Source organism: Pleurodeles waltl, chromosome 3_1 (assembly GCF_031143425.1).
Source record: "Pleurodeles waltl isolate 20211129_DDA chromosome 3_1, aPleWal1.hap1.20221129, whole genome shotgun sequence".
Classification (NCBI taxonomy): Eukaryota; Metazoa; Chordata; class Amphibia; order Caudata; family Salamandridae; genus Pleurodeles; species Pleurodeles waltl.
This window is the reverse complement of record NC_090440.1, coordinates 155,468,181-155,487,981: the sequence shown is the minus strand read 5'-3', so window position 1 is coordinate 155,487,981 and position 19,801 is coordinate 155,468,181. Positions and strand designations below refer to the sequence as shown.

At 47.6% G+C, this 19,801-nt stretch overlaps 1 protein-coding gene across 2 annotated transcripts in view; it reads right to left on the bottom strand.

The window, feature by feature from the left end:
• Positions 1 to 19,801, bottom strand: part of ALPK3 (alpha kinase 3) — a 996,430-nt gene that overhangs the window by 84,365 nt on the left and 892,264 nt on the right. For both annotated transcript variants that reach the window (XM_069222021.1, XM_069222022.1), the window contains one exon: positions 2,250 to 2,467. In XM_069222021.1, the coding sequence (XP_069078122.1) occupies positions 2,250 to 2,467 (218 nt within the window). The remainder of the gene's footprint in view (positions 1 to 2,249; positions 2,468 to 19,801) is intronic.

Genomic DNA, 19,801 nt, shown 5'->3' with positions numbered 1-19,801 from the left:
ACATCCGTTGGTTACAGTCATGGCCCGGCTTAAAATCTGTGGGTCTGAATAGAGGATTAAAGAGTTAACACAGCATGTGGAGTCTTCCACTAATGGACTTCTCATACCCATGACTTCTTTCAATGATACTTTACTTTGCTGGCACATCACAATGTCTTCTTTCTGTTTAACATAGCAGTAAAGCTACTTACTCCTCCTATTAGGTTTGATTTAAGGTTTGACAGAGGGTCCTCTGCCCGTCAAATTTAGAGATGACTTCTGGCCTAGTTGTCGCAGCAGTTTCTTTCAATGTACAAAATGATTGGATGGCGCTATCAGTTCACTAAACTTTTTTTTGGTATTCAGAAACAACTAAAAAAAAACAGGAGTTCAGTTCTGAAAAAATAAAAACTAAAGACCCCTACACTCTTGGAGTTCTCTCCAAGGGTGTGGAGAAGTTATTGTTTTTCTGTCTCTCACTGCCCTGTTTCCCCAGACTGTGAGGGATAGAGGAAAAAAGATACTACACTGTCCACCCTAACTAAGTAGACCAGGTGTTGCAATGTCTTTTTTCCAACAGCCTCTACTCAACTGTTTTCCATGGATGGAGCCAATGAGCGCTCTGACCATGGAAAGCTTAAGGTGAGCTCATCTCAAAATTAGGAGGGTGGACCGAGGTTTTGACAGACAGGGTACTCAGTTGCCTTTGCGACGGCGAACCCCATTCACCAAACTCTAAAAGAGACCCAAATCTTCAATGCAGTTTTATTACATATGTGTTTAAACTGAGTAGGGTGTAGCATTATACAAAAGTAATGCCTCACAAGCGATGTTGAGGCATTGAATACCGGGGATGTTTCCTCAGACAGAAATTACTTTACAGACGGTTTCGAAAATAAAAGAAATTAGGTCCGGAACATTATGGAAACTGTCTCACAAAAGGCCAGTTCCAATCAAATCTTGGATGCAAATAGATATCGAAGAACAATTTTCCTTGCAAAAAAGGTAGTGTGAAAGGAACCACAGACTAGTAACAGAAAAGCAAATAAATCACATCAACCAGAAATACAAACACCTACAATCCCTCGTCCCATGCCCCAAGAATCTCATTTATATCTGGCTATGCAAACCCCTCCTGTACATAGCACATGATGTGTGATTGATTCCCTGGATAATCTGGTTTCAGGCGGTGAAAGTAGCTTTGTGCCACCTGGAAATGACTCTTTAACAAAACTGGTCGGCGGGATGGCATGCGTGCGTCAAAAAGGGGAAATAAAAACATTACATTCAAAAATAAAATAAAAAAATAAAAACGAACCTGCGTTCTGCACCGCAGCTCCTCTGTCTTCACAGCAGGCACAGGCTCCCAGCCTGCCCTGTGGCCAATCCTGACGCTGCTTGGCTGGAGCACCCAGCCAGGTTGCTCCCAGGCAGACTGGGAGCCTGTGCCTGCTCTCTCCAGCTTGAGACAGCACAATGCGCATGTGTGTTTGGCCGGCTCGAGTCGGCCGGCCAAACACACATGCACACTGAGGGGAGTGCCCAGTGCACTTCCTGTCATCTTAAATGACCCGCCCTTTTAACAATGAAAGGATAATAACCATAGTTTATTATCCTTTTGTTGTTAAAGTTTTGCAGCTGCTGCTACTCGCGGGGGTGACACTCCTCTGCCGTAGCGGAGGAGCCGCCGCTTTTCATAATGTTAAGTATGTTAACTTGTTGTCACTGGCACAAGAAAAAACCCTGTGAGATAACACAGACTAAATAACAAAATAACCAATCATTGTTATGATCTAAAATACTTTTGAAATAAATCACTAGAGAAAATGGTAGGGAAAAATGACAGATTAAGTTCAACAATGAGGATGTTTCCACCATAAAGGAAGGATATATCCCCGTTTGCCGCAAGTAACTAATAACCACAAGCACTGATGATAAATGAAATACGACACATTCAGTTGCATCAGAAACGCTGTAGTGCATAGTGTCATAATATGTATAACTTTATCTACAGGTACAATGGTCTCTGCTGTGGGAAAAGAGGTATGAACCACCCTTACATTTTACTTCATTCTTTCATCAGGAAAAGAAACACGTGGTTGAGATTTGTGGAAATATGTTTTAAAACAGTGTCACATGTTATGTTAGATCGCTGGATCATAAGTGTGAGGATCCTCAAAGACTGTTATGAGAAAAGGACTCTCAAACACTACATTCTAGGCATATGTAATCTTATATTGTAGTAGACTAGTAGGTAATTGAAATCGTACCTTGTAAATCAGTTATAAGGACATTTCCATTTGTCCATTGGTAAACCCAGTGTTGGAATGCACAGCATTTCTTTTCAATCTCTGAAGTATTCTTCATATGCAGGTTTCCACTCTTGTCCTTTATACAATATTTCTCAAATCGTCCTTCCAAATCATCTTCTATTGTTGCATAAGGGATGTTATTTGCAGGACGATAGATCAAATTCAGTGGAATTATCCTAGAAATATAAGAGTAATCTCAAATCCAAAGCAACATGCATTTCATCACTTAAAAGGTATCACTTCACTATGCAATATTTACTGTATTTCATTTGTGGAATAAAAAATCCTTTTAGTTGCTTAGCTGCACAATATCCTGAAAAACCCACTATCAGAAATTATTCTGGAAGAGAATCATCTTCTATTTAACATGGTATCGGTTTATTAACTAAGAATTAAGAAAAGTACTAAAAATATGTAAAATCTACATAAAAGGAAAGGAAACAATTCTAATGTACCAAGTATTTTTAAACTGAATGTCCAGGATACAGCAACATATTTAGACAAAAGCTCAGGTTAACCAAAATCAACCAGTCCTTTTGTTTCCTACCTTTCTTCTGATATCTGGCAAAAGAACTTTGCAGGACTTGGGCAAAAGACTGCGCAGAACAAATGGGTTGCATTTACCCAAGACAAAGAGATTTCTAAATCTGTCATCTACTGCTTTAACTGTTTTTTTGCATATTATTATTAACTGGAGCATAACCCATGCTTTAATTACTTTCAGGTAGGTTAAATTAGGTGTAATAAAGAAATTAATCTTATGGAACATGTCCGTATTGCTGCAGATACTTTCACAAACATAACTTCAGGGAAAGTAAACATATATCTGATGTATGAACTACAAACAGTCACTCAGTTATCCTGTGTCTAACCATCTGGTACTCTGGCACAAAAGCAGTCAGGCTTAACTTAGATCCAATGTATAAAGGCCCGTATTTATACTTTTTTAGCGCCGCATTTGCGCCGCTTTTTGACGCAAAAACGGCGCAAACTTACAAAATACAATTGGATTTTGCAAGTTTGCGCCGCTTTTGCGTCAAAAAGTGACGCAAATGCGGCGCTAAAAAAGTATAAATACGGGCCAAAGTATTTATGCAGCACTTAAACAGTAAAAGTGAAAAATCCCACACCAGTTTTGAAAAATAGAGTAAAATTATTTGACACCAAAATGAAAAAAAATCCAATTACTGGAACCGGAGATGTGCAGTTTTAAAGGTTTAGGTAAAAAGAGTGTGCAAAAGCACAAACCACCAACTGTGGCCATCTGGCTGTGCGAGGACAGGACAAAGTCACAAGTTGGATCATGGGCCGGATACAAGGAACAGGGTACACCTGCTGAGAATTGTACCTTATGGCACTGATGTGGGTGTTGCGTCGCAGAGTAGCGGTTCTGAGGAACAATGAGAGGTACTGCATCGAGAGACACTGCATAGTGTTGGTTCCGATGAGCAATGCAGGGCCCTGCAATGAGTTGTGTCATACTGTGTTGGATCCGAAGAGGAGCTGTGAGGGCTGAGAAGCAAGTTGTGTCTCGAGTTGCATTGCGCTGTGTCGGTTCTGATGAGGAGCTGTGATGTGAGATGAGTCAAGTTGCGTCAGGCTGCTTCAGTCCCGATGAGGAGCTGTGAGAGTTGTGTCAGGTTGCGCTGCACTACACTGGTTCTGATGGGGACTAAAGCTGGGCTGGCAGAGCACCTTTCAATCAATCAATCATTGAATTTGTAAAGCGATCTACGTACCCGCAAGGGTTTCAAGGCGCTGGGGGGGGGGGCGTTCAGGGGGTGGGGCAGTGGGGGGAGCTGATGTTACTGATCGAAGAGCCATGTCTTGAGGAGTCTTCTGAAGGTGAGTAGGTCTTGAGTCTGTTGCAGGTTGGTAGGGAGCGTGTTCCAGGTTTTGGCGGCGAGGTATGAGAAGGATCTGCTGCCGGAAGTTTTTCGTTGGATGCGGGGGACGACGGTGAGGGAGAGGTTTGCGGAGCGGAGCTGACAGGTGGGGGTGTAGAAGCTGAGTCTGTTGTTCAGGTAGGTTGGTCCGGTGTTGTGGGGTGCTTTGTGAGCGTGGGTAAGAAGCTTGAAAGTGATCCTCTTGTCCACGGGGAGCCAGTGAAGGTTTCTCAGGTGGTGGGAGATGTGGCTGCGGCGGGGTATGTCGAGGATCAGCCGGGCGGAGGCGTTTTGGATGCGTTGGAGGCTTAGAAGGTCTTTTGCTGGGATGCCTGTGTAGAGTGCGTTGCCGTAGTCTAGCCGGCTGCTGACGAGGGCCTGTGTCACCGTTCTTTTTGTTTCTGTCGGGATCCACTTGAAGATCCTACGGAGCATGCGGAGTGTGTTGTAGCAGGTGGAGGAGACTGCGCTGACCTGTTTAGACATGGTGAGGGAGGAGTTGAGGACAAAGCCCAGGTTGCGTACGTGGTTGGTTGGTGTCGGTGGGGTTCCAAGTGCGGTAGGCCACCAGGTGTCGTCCCAGGCAGAGGGGGTGGGTCCTAGGATGAGGACCTCAGTCTTGTCCGATTTGAGTTTCAGACGGCTGCTTTTCATCCATTCTGCGATGGATTCCATTCCCTCGTGGAGGTTGATTTTGGCTGTGCGCGGGGCTTTGGTGAGCGAGAGGATGAGCTGGGTGTCGTCGGTGAGAATGTTGAGGTTGTGTTGTTGGGCTACTTGTGCTAGGGGGGCCATGTAGATGTTGAACAGCGTCGGGCTGAGGGTTGAGCCTTGGGGGACGCCGCAGATGATGTCGATGGCGTCGGAGCGGAAGGGGGGGAGGCGGACTCTCTGGGTTCTGCCGGAGAGGAATGAGATGATCCAGTCAAGGGCTTTTCCTTGGATTCCGGTTTCGTGGAGGAGAGTTTCCAGGGTGCGGGGGCAGACTGTGTGGAAGGCAGCAGATAGGTCCAGGAGGATGAGGGCTGATGTTTTGCCGTTGTCCATTTGACGTCTGATGTCGTCTGTGGAGGCGAGAAGGGCGGTCTCAGTGCTGTGGTTTCATCTGAAGCCGGATTGGGAGGGAGCCAGGATGTTGTTGTCTTCGAGGTGGCTGGTTAGTTGTGTGTTGACTATTTTTTCAATCACCTTTGCGGGAAAGGGGAGTAGGGAGATCGGTCGGAAGTTCTTGAGGTCGTTGGGGTCTGCTTTGGGCATCTTGAGGAGGGCGCGGATTTCGGGGTGCTTCCAACTTTCCGGAAAGGTTGCTGTAGGAAAGTACCATCTTGCCTGGCATGTTACCCCCATTTTTCACTGTATATATGTTGTTTTAGTTGTATGTGTCACTGGGACCCTGGTAACCCAGGGCCCCAGTGCTCATAAGTGTGCCTGAATGTGGTACCTGTGTAGTGACTAACTGTCTCACTGAGGCTCTGCTAATCAGAACCTCAGTGGTTATGCTCTCTCATTTCTTTCCAAATTGTCACTAACAGGCTAGTGACCATTTTTACCAATTTTCATTGGCTTACTGGAACACCCTTATAATTCCCTAGTATATGGTACTGAGGTACCCAGGGTATTGGGGTTCCAGGAGATCCCTATGGGCTGCAGCATTTCTTTTGCCACCCATAGGGAGCTCTGACAAATCTTACACAGGCCTGCCACTGCAGCCTGAGTGAAATAACGTCAGCCATTTTACACTGCACTTAAGTAACTTATAAGTCACCTATATGTCTAACCTTTACCTGGTAAAGGTTAGGTGCAAAGTTACTTAGTGTGAGGGCACCCTGGCACTAGCCAAGGTGCCCCCACATTGTTCAGAGCCAATTCCCTGAACTTTGTGAGTGCGGGGACACCATTACACGCGTGCACTACATATAGGTCACTACCTATATGTAGCTTCACAATGGTAACTCCGAATATGGCCATGTAACATGTCTATGATCATGGAATTGCCCCCTCTATGCCATCCTGGCATAGTTGGCACAATCCCATGATCCCAGTGGTCTGTAGCACAGACCCTGGTACTGCCAAACTGCCCTTCCTGGGGTTTCACTGCAGCTGCTGCTGCTGCCAACCCCTCAGACAGGCAGCTGCCCTCCTGGGGTCCAGCCAGGCCTGGCCCAGGATGGCAGAACAAAGAACTTCCTCTAAGAGAGGGTGTGACACCCTCTCCCTTTGGAAAATGGTGTGAAGGCAGGGGAGGAGTAGCCTCCTCCAGCCTCTGGAAATGCTTTCTTGGGCACAGATGTGCCCAATTCTGCATAAGCCAGTCTACACCGGTTCAGGGACCCCTTAGCCCCTGCTCTGGCGCGAAACTGGACAAAGGAAAGGGGAGTGACCACTCCCCTGACCTGCACCTCCCCTGGGAGGTGTCCAGAGCTCCTCCAGTGTGCTCCAGACCTCTGCCATCTTGGAAACAGAGGTGCTGCTGGCACACTGGACTGCTCTGAGTGGCCAGTGCCACCAGGTGACGTCAGAGACTCCTTGTGATAGGCTCCTTCAGGTGTTGCTAGCCTATCCTCACTCCTAGGTAGCCAAACCCTCTTTTCTGGCTATTTAGGGTCTCTGTCTCTGGGGAAACTTTAGATAACGAATGCATGAGCTCAGCCGAGTTCCTCTGCATCTCTCTCTTCACCTTCTGATAAGGAATCGACCGCTGACCGCGCTGGAAGCCTGCAAACCTGCAACATAGTAGCAAAGACGACTACTGCAACTCTGTAACGCTGATCCTGCCGCCTTCTCGACTGTTTTCCTGCTTGTGCATGCTGTGGGGGTAGTCTGCCTCCTCTCTGCACCAGAAGCTCCGAAGAAATCTCCCGTGGGTCGACGGAATCTTCCCCCTGCAACCGCAGGCACCAAAAAGCTGCATTACCGGTCCCTTGGGTCTCCTCTCAGCACGACGAGCGAGGTCCCTCGAATCCAGCGACTCTGTCCAAGTGACCCCCACAGTCCAGTGACTCTTCAGCCCAAGTTTGGTGGAGGTAAGTCCTTGCCTCACCTCGCTGGGCTGCATTGCTGGGAACCGCGACTTTGCAGCTACTCCGGCCCCTATGCACTTCCGGCGGAAATCCTTTGTGCACAGCCAAGCCTGGGTCCACGGCACTCTAACCTGCATTGCACGACTTTCTAAGTTGGTCTCCGGCGACGTGGGACTCCTTTGTGCAACTTCGGCGAGCACCGTTTCACGCATCCTCGTAGTGCCTGTTTCTGGCACTTCTCCGGGTGCTACCTGCTTCAGTGAGGGCTCTTTGTCTTGCTCGACGTCCCCTCTCTCTTCAGGTCCAATTTGCGACCTCCTGGTCCCTCCTGGGCCCCAGCAGCGTCCAAAAACGCCAAACGCACGATTTGCGACTAGCAAGGCTTGTTGGCGTCCTTTCGGCGGGAAAACACTTCTGCACGACTCTCCAAGGCGAGAGGGATCCGTCCACCAAAGGGGAAGTCTCTATCCCTTTTCGTTCCTGCAGAAACCTCAGCTTCTTCTGTCCAGTCGAAGCTTCTTTGCACCCGCAGCTGGCATTTCCTGGGCATCTGCCCATCTCCGACTTGCTTGTGACTTTTGGACTTGGTCCCCTTGTTCCACAGGTATCCTAGATTGGAAATCCACAGTTGTTGCATTGCTGGTTTGTGTCTTTCCTGCATTATTCCTCTAACACGACTACTTGGTCCTTAGGGGAACTTTAGTGCACTTTGCACTCACTTTTCAGGGTCTTGGGGAGGGTTATTTTTCTAACTCTCACTATTTTCTAATAGTCCCAGCGACCCTCTACAAGGTCACATAGGTTTGGGGTCCATTTGTGGTTCGCATTCCACTTTTGGAGTATATGGTTTGTGTTGCCCCTATCCCTATGTTTCCCCATTGCATCCTATTGTAACTATACATTGTTTGCACTGTTTTCTAAGACTATACTTCATATTTTTGCTATTGTGTATATATATCTTGTGTATATTTCCTATCCTCTCACTGAGGGTACACTCTAAGATACTTTGGCATATTGTCATAAAAATAAAGTACCTTTATTTTTAGTATAACTGTGTATTGTGTTTTCTTATGATATTGTGCATATGACACTAAGTGGTACTGTAGTAGCTTCACACGTCTCCTAGTTCAGCCTAAGCTGCTCTGCTAAGCTACCATTATCTATCAGCCTAAGCTGCTAGACACCCTATACACTAATAAGGGATAACTGGGCCTGGTGCACGGTGCAAGTACCCCTTGGTACTCACTACAAGCCAGTCCAGCCTCCTACATTGGTTGTGCAGTGGTGGGATAAGTGCTTGAGACTACTTACCACTCTTGTCATTGTACTTTTCATAAGAGAAAAATATACAAAACAAGGTCAGTGTATATACACATAGCCAAAAAGTTTTGCATTTCCTCTTTTCACTCTTTTCTAAGTGCTGAAAAGTACTCCTAAACTTTCAAAAAGTTCTTAAAAGTTTAAAAAGTTTTTTTCTGTCTTTCCAAAAAGTTCTGAAAACTTTTTTCTCTTTATCTATCACTTTAACTCTCTCTAAAAAATGTCTGGCACAGGCCAAAGTGTTGATCTGTCCAAACTTGCATATGACAACCTTAGCTGGAAAAGAGCAAGGAGTCTCTGTATAGAGAGAGGTTTGAGTGTAGGGAAGAATCCTTCCTTGGAACTGTTACTTAACATGCTTAGAGAACAGGATAAGGCCATAGGTGCCCCATCTGTTGAAAAAGTACCTAATAGTTCCCAATCTGATTCAGGGACTCCCCCAGGAAAAGATTCAGGAAAGAAACTTCCTAGCCTGCCCATTACTAGACAATCTAGCATAGATGGTAATGATGATGAGCCACACCAAATAAATAGTGTTGTCTCACATCATAGCAAAAGCATTTATTCTCACCATACTGGTAGTAATGTTTCTGTAAACCAAGCTGTTAGGTTGGCTTCTGTAAGGGACAGGTCTCCTTCTGTTCATTCCCATCATAGCTCTGTTTCTAGAAATGTCCCTCCCACCAACCCTGATGACAGAATGTTAGAGAGGGAACTCAATAAGTTGAGGGTGGAACAAACCAGACTGAAGCTTAAAAAGCAACAGCTGGATTTGGATAGACAGTCTTTTGAATTAGAGAAGGAAAGACAGAAGTTGGGTTTAGATACCCATGGTGGCAGCAGCAGTATTCCCCATAGTCATCCTGCAAAAGAGCATGATTCCAGGAATCTGCACAAGATAGTTCCCCCTTATAAGGAGGGGGATGACATTAACAAGTGGTTTGCTGCACTTGAGAGGGCCTGTGTTGTACAGGATGTCCCTCAAAGGCAGTGGGCTGCTATCCTATGGCTATCATTTAGTGGAAAAGGTAGGGATAGGCTCCTTACTGTGAAAGAAAATGATGCTAATAATTTCCAAGTTCTTAAGAATGCACTCCTGGATGGTTATGGCTTAACCACTGAACAGTACAGGATAAAGTTCAGAGAGACCAAAAAGGAGTCTTCACAAGACTGGGTTGATTTCATTGACCAGGCAGTGAAGGCCTTGGAGGGGTGGTTACATGGCAGTAAAGTTACTGATTATGACAGCCTGTATAACTTGATCCTGAGAGAGCATATTCTTAATAATTGTGTGTCTGATTTGTTGCACCAGTACTTGGTGGACTCTGATCTGACCTCTCCCCAAGAATTGGGAAAGAAGGCAGACAAATGGGTCAGAACAAGAGTGAACAGAAAAGTTCATACAGGGGGTGACAAAGATGGCAACAAAAAGAAGGATGGTAAGTCTTCTGACAAGGGTGGGGACAAATCTAAAAATGAGTCTTCATCAGGCCCACAAAAACACTCTGGTGGGGGTGGTGGGTCCAAATCCTCCTTTAATCAGAACAAGGAAAAGAAACCATGGTGCTATTTATGTAAAATAAAAGGCCATTGGACAACAGATCCCAGTTGTCCAAAGAAAGGCACCACAGCTCCTACCACTACAACCCCTACTGCTACACCTAGTGTCCCTACTAATAGCAGTGGTGGTGGGAGCAAACCTACTAATAGCCAATCCAAGGGAGTAGCTGGGCTCACTTTTGGTAATTTAGTTGGGGTTGGTCTGATTAGGGAGACCACAGAGGCTACTTTAGTCTCTGAAGGGGCTATTGATTTAGCCACTTTGGTTGCTTGCCCCCATAACTTGGAGAAGTACAAGCAACTAACCCTAATAAATGGTGTTGAGGTCCAGGCCTACAGGGACACAGGTGCCAGTGTCACAATGGTGATTGAGAAACTGGTGCACCCTGAACAACACATACTTGGACACCAGTACCAAGTAACCGATGCTCACAACATAACACAAAGCCACCCCATGGCTGTTGTAAATCTCAACTGGGGGGGGTAACTGGTCCAAAGAAAGTTGTGGTAGCTTCAGATTTACCTGTAGACTGTCTATTAGGGAATGATTTGGAGACATCAGCTTGGTCAGATGTGGAGTTGGAGGCCCATGCAGCAATGCTGGGCATTCCAGGGCATATTTTTGCTTTAACAAGGGCTCAGGCCAAAAAGCAAAAAGGACAGGGAAGCTTGGATCCTGGAACAATGGACCAAGTGCTCCCTAAAGCTAGGGCTAGTAGAAGCAAACCACTTCCTACTATCCCTCCCTCTACAGTGGATTCTACTTCTGAGGAAGAAGAATTCCCTCCCTGTGCAGAACCTACACCAGAGGAGCTGGAAGCAGACACTGCTGAGCTTTTGGGTGAAGGGGGGCCTGCCAGAGAGGAGCTGAGTGTGGCACAGCAAACCTGTCCCACATTAGAGGGTCTCAGACAGCAAGCTGTCAAACAGGCTAATGGGGATGTCAGTGACTCTCACAGAGTTTACTGGGAGGACAACCTCTTGTACACTGAGCATAGGGATCCTAAACCTGGAGCTGCCAGGAGATTAGTGATTCCTCAGGAGTACAGAAAGTTCCTCCTAACACTGGCACATGACATTCCCTTAGCTGGGCACCTAGGACAAATGAAAACTTGGGACAGGCTTGTTCCCCTGTTTCATTGGCCTAGGATGTCTGAGGACACAAAGGAATTTTGTAAGTCCTGTGAAACCTGTCAAGCCAGTGGCAAAACAGGTGGCACCCCAAAGGCACCCCTTATTCCACTGCCTGTGGTTGGGGTTCCCTTTGAAAGGGTAGGGGTTGACATAGTTGGCCCCCTTGACCCTCCTACTGCTTCAGGCAATAGGTTTATCTTGGTGGTAGTGGACCATGCCACAAGATATCCTGAAGCAATTCCTTTAAGGACCACTACAGCTCCTGCAGTGGCAAAGGCCCTCCTGGGAATATTTTCCAGGGTGGGCTTCCCAAAGGAAGTAGTATCAGACAGAGGAAGCAATTTCATGTCTGCATACTTAAAGGCCATGTGGAAGGAGTGTGGTGTAACGTACAAGTTCACAACACCCTATCATCCACAAACAAATGGACTGGTAGAGAGATTTAATAAAACTCTCAAAGGCATGATTATGGGTCTCCCTGAAAAACTCCGCAGGAGATGGGATATCCTTCTACCATGCCTCCTTTTTGCCTACAGGGAGGTACCCCAGAAAGGAGTGGGCTTCAGCCCCTTTGAACTTCTTTTTGGACACCCTGTTAGGGGTCCACTCACACTTGTAAAGGAGGGTTGGGAACAACCTTTAAAAGCTCCTAAGCAGGATATTGTGGATTATGTACTTGGCCTCAGATCAAGGATGGCTGAGTACATGAAAAAGGCCAGTAAAAACCTTCAGGCCAGCCAAGAGCTCCAGAAGCAATGGCATGATCAGAAGGCTGTTTTGGTTCAGTACCAACCAGGGCAGAAAGTGTGGGTCTTGGAGCCTGTGGCCCCAAGAGCACTCCAAGATAAATGGAGTGGACCCCACACAATTGTTGAAAAGAAGGGTGAAGTCACCTACTTGGTTGACTTAGGCACTGCCAGGAGTCCCCTTAGGGTGCTCCATGTCAACCGCCTGAAACCCTACTATGACAGGGCTGATCTCACCCTTCTCATGGCAACTGATGAGGGACAGGAAGAAGACAGTGATCCTCTACCTGATCTCTTCTCTTCCACAGAACAAGATGCTCTTGTGGAAGGTGTAGTTTTGGCTGATTGTCTTACTGCTGAGCAGAAAGACAATTGCATAAATCTCCTAGGACAATTTTCAGAACTCTTCTCTACTGTGCCAGGCACCACTTCTTGGTGTGAGCACACTATAGATACTGGAGACAGTTTACCTGTCAAAAGTAAGATCTATAGGCAGCCTGACCATGTCAGGGACTGCATAAAGCAAGAAGTTCAGAAAATGTTGGAACTAGGAGTGGTTGAGCACTCTGACAGTCCATGGGCTTCTCCTGTGGTACTGGTACCAAAACCCAATTCTAAAGATGGAAAGAAGGAAATGCGGTTTTGTGTAGATTATAGAGGTCTCAACTTGGTAACCAAAACTGATGCTCACCCTATACCCAGGGCAGATGAGCTCATAGATACACTGGCATCAGCCAAGTATCTAAGCACTTTTGATTTGACTGCAGGGTATTGGCAGATCAAATTGTCAGAAGATGCTAAACCTAAGACTGCATTTTCTACCATTGGAGGACATTACCAGTTTACTGTAATGCCTTTTGGTTTGAAAAATGCACCTGCCACTTTTCAGAGGTTGGTGAACACAGTCCTGCAAGGGCTGGAAGCTTTCAGTGCAGCATATTTGGACGATATAGCTGTCTTTAGCTCCAGCTGGGATGATCACCTGGTCCACCTATGGAAAGTTTTGGAGGCCCTGCAAAAGGCAGGCCTCACTATCAAGGCTTCAAAGTGCCAGATAGGGCAGGGTAAGGTGGTTTATCTGGGACACCTTGTTGGTGGGGAACAGATTGCACCACTTCAGGGGAAAATCCAAACTATTATTGATTGGGTTCCCCCTACCACTCAGACTCAGGTGAGAGCCTTCCTAGGCCTCACTGGGTATTACAGGAGGTTCATTAAGAACTATGGCTCCATTGCAGCCCCTCTTAATGACCTCACATCCAAGAAAATGCCTAAAAAGGTATTATGGACAGCAAACTGTCAGAAAGCTTTTGAGGAGCTGAAGCAGGCCATGTGCTCTGCACCTGTCCTGAAAAGCCCTTGTTACTCTAAAAAATTCTATGTCCAAACTGATGCATCTGAATTAGGAGTAGGGGCAGTCCTATCACAACTTAATTCTGAGGGCCAGGATCAACCTGTTGCTTTTATTAGTAGGAGGTTGACCCCTAGAGAAAAGCGTTGGTCTGCCATTGAGAGGGAGGCCTTTGCTGTGGTCTGGGCTCTGAAGAAGTTGAGGCCATACTTGTTTGGCACTCACTTCATTGTTCAGACAGACCACAAACCTCTACTTTGGCTAAAACAAATGAAAGGTGAAAATCCTAAATTGTTGAGGTGGTCCATATCCCTACAGGGAATGGACTATACAGTGGAACATAGACCTGGGAGTAGCCACTCCAATGCAGATGGACTCTCCAGATATTTCCACTTAGACAATGAAGACTCATCAGGTCATGGCTAGTCTTATTGTCCTTCGTTTGGGGGGGGGTTGTGTAGGAAAGTACCATCTTGCCTGGCATGTTACCCCCATTTTTCACTGTATATATGTTGTTTTAGTTGTATGTGTCACTGGGACCCTGGTAACCCAGGGCCCCAGTGCTCATAAGTGTGCCTGAATGTGGTACCTGTGTAGTGACTAACTGTCTCACTGAGGCTCTGCTAATCAGAACCTCAGTGGTTATGCTCTCTCATTTCTTTCCAAATTGTCACTAACAGGCTAGGGACCATTTTTACCAATTTTCATTGGCTTACTGGAACACCCTTATAATTCCCTAGTATATGGTACTGAGGTACCCAGGGTATTGGGGTTCCAGGAGATCCCTATGGGCTGCAGCATTTCTTTTGCCACCCATAGGGAGCTCTGACAAATCTTACACAGGCCTGCCACTGCAGCCTGAGTGAAATAACGTCCACGTTATTTCACAGCCATTTTACACTGCACTTAAGTAACTTATAAGTCACCTATATGTCTAACCTTTACCTGGTAAAGGTTAGGTGCAAAGTTACTTAGTGTGAGGGCACCCTGGCACTAGCCAAGGTGCCCCCACATTGTTCAGAGCCAATTCCCTGAACTTTGTGAGTGCGGGGACACCATTACACGCGTGCACTACACACAATGGTAACTCCGAATATGGCCATGTAACATGTCTATGATCATGGAATTGCCCCCTCTATGCCATCCTGGCATAGTTGGCACAATCCCATGATCCCAGTGGTCTGTAGCACAGACCCTGGTACTGCCAAACTGCCCTTCCTGGGGTTTCACTGCAGCTGCTGCTGCCAACCCCTCAGACAGGCAGCTGCCCTCCTGGGGTCCAGCCAGGCCTGGCCCAGGATGGCAGAACAAAGAACTTCCTCTGAGAGAGGGTGTGACACCCTCTCCCTTTGGAAAATGGTGTGAAGGCAGGGGAGGAGTAGCCTCCCCCAGCCTCTGGAAATGCTTTCTTGGGCACAGATGTGCCCAATTCTGCATAAGCCAGTCTACACCGGTTCAGGGACCCCTTAGCCCCTGCTCTGGCGCGAAACTGGACAAAGGAAAGGGGAGTGACCTCTCCACTGACCTGAACCTCCCCTGGGAGGTGTCCAGAGCTCCTCCAGTGTGCTCCAGACCTCTGCCATCTTGGAAACAGAGGTGCTGCTGGCACACTGGACTGCTCTGAGTGGCCAGTGCCACCAGGTGACGTCAGAGACTCCTTGTGATAGGCTCCTTCAGGTGTTGCTAGCCTATCCTCTCTCCTAGGTAGCCAAACCCTCTTTTCTGGCTATTTAGGGTCTCTGTCTCTGGGGAAACTTTAGATAACGAATGCATGAGCTCAGCCGAGTTCCTCTGCATCTCTCTCTTCACCTTCTGATAAGGAATCGACCGCTGACCGCGCTGGAAGCCTGCAAACCTGCAACATAGTAGCAAAGACGACTACTGCAACTCTGTAACGCTGATCCTGCCGCCTTCTCGACTGTTTTCCTGCTTGTGCATGCTGTGGGGGTAGTCTGCCTCCTCTCTGCACCAGAAGCTCCGAAGAAATCTCCCGTGGGTCGACGGAATCTTCCCCCTGCAACCGCAGGCACCAAAAAGCTGCATTACCGGTCCCTTGGGTCTCCTCTCAGCACGACGAGCGAGGTCCCTCGAATCCAGCGACTCTGTCCAAGTGACCCCCACAGTCCAGTGACTCTTCAGCCCAAGTTTGGTGGACGTAAGTCCTTGCCTCACCTCGCTGGGCTGCATTGCTGGGAACCGCGACTTTGCAGCTACTCTGGCCCCTGTGCACTTCCGGCGGAAATCCTTTGTGCACAGCCAAGCCTGGGTCCACGGCACTCTAACCTGCATTGCACGACTTTCTAAGTTGGTCTCCGGCGACGTGGGACTCCTTTGTGCAACTTCGGCGAGCACCGTTTCACGCATCCTCGTAGTGCCTGTTTCTGGCACTTCTCCGGGTGCTACCTGCTTCAGTGAGGGCTCTTTGTCTTGCTCGACGTCCCCTCTCTCTTCAGGTCCAATTTGCGACCTCCTGGTCCCTCCTGGGCCCCAGCAGCGTCCAAAAACGCCAAAAGCACGATTTGCGACTAGCAAGGCTTGTTGGCGTCCTTTCGGCGGGAAAACACTTCTGCACGACTCTCCAAGGCGAGAGGGATCCGTCCACCAAAGGGGAAGTCTCTAGCCCTTTTCATTCCTGCAGAAACCTCAGCTTCTTCTGTCCAGTCGAAGCTTCTTTGCACCCGCAGCTGGCATTTCCTGGGCATCTGCCCATCTCCGACTTGCTTGTGACTTTTGGACTTGGTCCCCTTGTTCCACAGGTATCCTAGATTGGAAATCCACAGTTGTTGCATTGCTGGTTTGTGTCTTTCCTGCATTATTCCTCTAACACGACTACTTTGTCCTTAGGGGAACTTTAGTGCACTTTGCACTCACTTTTCAGGGTCTTGGGGAGGGTTATTTTTCTAACTCTCACTATTTTCTAATAGTCCCAGCGACCCTCTACAAGGTCACATAGGTTTGGGGTCCATTCGTGGTTCGCATTCCACTTTTGGAGTATATGGTTTGTGTTGCCCCTATCCCTATGTTTCCCCATTGCATCCTATTGTAACTATACATTGTTTGCACTGTTTTTTAAGACTATACTGCATATTTTTGCTATTGTGTATATATATCTTGTGTATATTTCCTATCCTCTCACTGAGGGTACACTCTAAGATACTTTGGCATATTGTCATAAAAATAAAGTACCTTTATTTTTAGTATAACTGTGTATTGTGTTTTCTTATGATATTGTGCATATGACACTAGGTGGTACTGTAGTAGCTTCACACGTCTCCTAGTTCAGCCTAAGCTGCTCTGCTAAGCTACCATTATCTATCAGCCTAAGCTGCTAGACACCCTATACACTAATAAGGGATAACTGGGCCTGGTGCAAGGTGCAAGTACCCCTTGGTACTCACTACAAGCCAGTCCAGCCTCCTACAGTTGCTGTTTCAAAGGAGATGTTGATGGCCTTCCGTAGTTGGGGGGCAATGGTGGAGTCAGCCTTGTAGTATACGTGGTGGGGGCAGGGGTCTGACAGAGATCCTGAGTGGATGGAGTTCATGATCTTGCATGTCTCTGTGTCATTGACGTTGGTCCAGGAGGTCAGGCGGTTTGCACAGGTGGAGCTTTCGGGGGTGGTGTCTGGCGTGGGAGTGCTGTTGAAGCTGTTGTGGATGTCTGCAATTTTTCGGTGGAAGAAGGTGAACCAGGCGGCTTTTCTTCTGGCTTGGTTGTCGGTGGGTTTCTTGAGTGGCGCGAGGATGTTGGCGCAATTGTTGATCCACAGAGTGAGGTTGTGGGCGGCAGTGTCTGGATCGGGGGGGTCGGAGGGTGGGTTCTGGGTGAGGGTGTTGGTAAGCTGGTCTTCCGTAACTTAGCTCCAGCATCGGCGGGGTGGTTGTTGGGTGCGATGGTGCTCGGTATGTTTCTTGTAGGTGAAGTGGATGCAGTGGTGGTTGGTCCAGTGGAGTACGGTGGTGTGGTTGAAGGTGACGTGGGCGCTTGAGGAGAAGATGGGGTTAAGCGTGTGGCCGGCGATGTGGGTTGGTGTGTTTACGAGTTGTCTGAGGCCGTGGTTTGTGAGGTTGTCGATCAGAGTAGTGGAGTTGGTGTCATTGTTGTTCTCCAGGTGGAAATTTAGGTCCCCGAGGAGGATGTAATCCGTTTAAGTGAGTGCGTGGGTGCTGGTGAGGTCGGCGATGGATTCGCTGACAGGTGCTCGTGGTCCAGGAGGTCTGTAGATGAGCGTTCCTCTGAGAGTGGTGTTGGGGTCGGTGTGGATGCGGAAGTGTAGGTGTTCGGCGGTCTTGAGGGCGTCATCAGTGTGGGTGTAGACCTCACCTTTATCCCTATTTCCAAGGGTTCAGGATTAGGAAGGCACTACTTGTGGAGTTAGGTCTCACTACAGGCAAAGTCCAGGCGCAGGGTAGAAGGGTGTTGGAGCTTGTTCTGCCAATGTAGCTCGGAACAGGAGGCCAGCCAACTATCCCTTGTAGTCACTCTGGTGGTTGCAGGTAAAACCTGCAGGTCCAGTCCTTCTTCCTCGGGTAGCAGGGCAGAAGAACAGCAGATCAGCTAGGCAGTCCTTGCAGCAAAGCAGCTCCTCTTCTGAGTCTTCAGGTCCAGAAGTCATCTGAAGAGTGGTCCTATTTTTGACCTGGTGCCTCCACTGTAGTGGGAGAAACCTCTAGAGACTTTTCCTCTCAGAAATGTTTGATATTTCCTTCCTCCCTGACCTGGTTCCAGTCTGTGTGCAGGCACAAAAGGTTAGTGTGAACTGATTTGTGTGAGAGTGGGGCACAGCCTTTTGAAGTTTAAGTGGGGCTGTGCACAGTTCCGCCCCCCACAATCCTGCCTGTGATGGCAATTCCAGGCACACCTAGTCCCTGTATTGTGTGCCAATATGCCAATCAAGTGTAAGCCCATTTTACCATGTTTTAGGGAATTGTATTGTATTGTATTGTAAGCCATTTGTAAAGCGCATACCGGTCGTAGCTTCGAAGCGCTGAGGAGTACCACTGAGTCGTAAGAATACAAAAACAGAACGGGATCAAATGCCGTGGCCATTCCATGGTACCCCATCCTAATGGGAGAACGGCAAAGTTTTCAATTTCTTTCTAAAACCAAAGTATGATTCCACCTGCCTAATCGCCTAGGGAAGGGTGTTCCAGAGTCTAGCTGCCCCCACCGAGAAGGCTTTATCCCGCTATGACAGTGAGGCACCGAAATAAGCTGCCGAGATGAAGATCTAAGCAGCCAAGCCGGCTGGTAGGGCTGCAAAGCTAATCTAAGGTAATCGCAGCCATCTTGATGGTGGGCCTTATAGGTTAAACAGAGAGTCTTAAACGTAATCAGTTTTTCCACCAGAAGCCAGTGGAGTTGTTTGAGGCAGATGCTAGCTGATGCGGCGCGTGGGAGGTCTAAAACCAAACGAGCTGCGAATTCTGGATTAGTTGTAGTCTATGGAGTGCGGACTTGCTAATATTCAACATTAAGGCATTACAGTAGTCCAATCTGGACATCACCAGCGCCAGGACCACCAGAACTTTCAGGTCTCCCTGAAGAAAGAGAAACATTTTCTTAAGCGTTCTTAATGCCCAGTAACAACATTTAACCGTCTGGTTAACTTGTTGCTCAAATGAGAGGGATCTGTCGAAAACAATTCCCAAATTTCTGGCAGAGGAGCGCAGGGCTGGGCACTCACTACAGGACTTTGGCCACCATCGGGGGCTTCATATTTTGGTATCTAAACTGAAGAAAATGATTTCAGTCTTTTCCCCATTGAGTTTGAGCCAATTACTGCTCATCCAGCTGTTGATCATGATCATATGCACTTTAGAATTGCTTAGCAGTGACAAAGTGCACACAGGCCAAAGACCAACAAAAAAGCTTGTCCGTTCTGGCATTCAGAGAGCCCGCCACGTGTTGAACAAGCAGCAAACCACCAGGGAAATGCCCTGATGTTCCAGCAATGTCCAGAGATGCAGGCCCTCTTGAGAGAGAATCCATGACCCCACCTGACCCTGTTTGTTGCAGTATCACATAAACGGAGGAGGTGTTGTCCGTGAACACTAGCACTCGCCTTCCCTTGATGGGGATAGAAAGGCTTTCAATGTCAACTGGATCGCTCAGAGCTCCACAGGTTGATGTGGAGTCCGGATGGCCGCCCTGGCCCAGGAGTGACTGCGGTCTGCTGCTGGCATTGATGTGCTCCAGTGCTGTGGGTCCATTTTAGTCTTGTTCGGTCACATATATTTTAGCTTACCTGAGGTCTGTGGCCTGTACCCTTTTACCTAGATAACATCCTCTGCTATTCATTTTAGAATAGCCAACTTTCAGCTCTGGTGTTCTATTATCATAATCAGTTGGCATTTAGCGAACAGGCTATTGTTATGCATTGCATTTTTCATGGTGTTCCTTGCCTCAGGGCTGACAAGAACTGAATGGGAATGGCACAGGATAAGGTTTGGCATTGCTGCCACAAGACTGCGTAACAATCTAAAACTTGGGC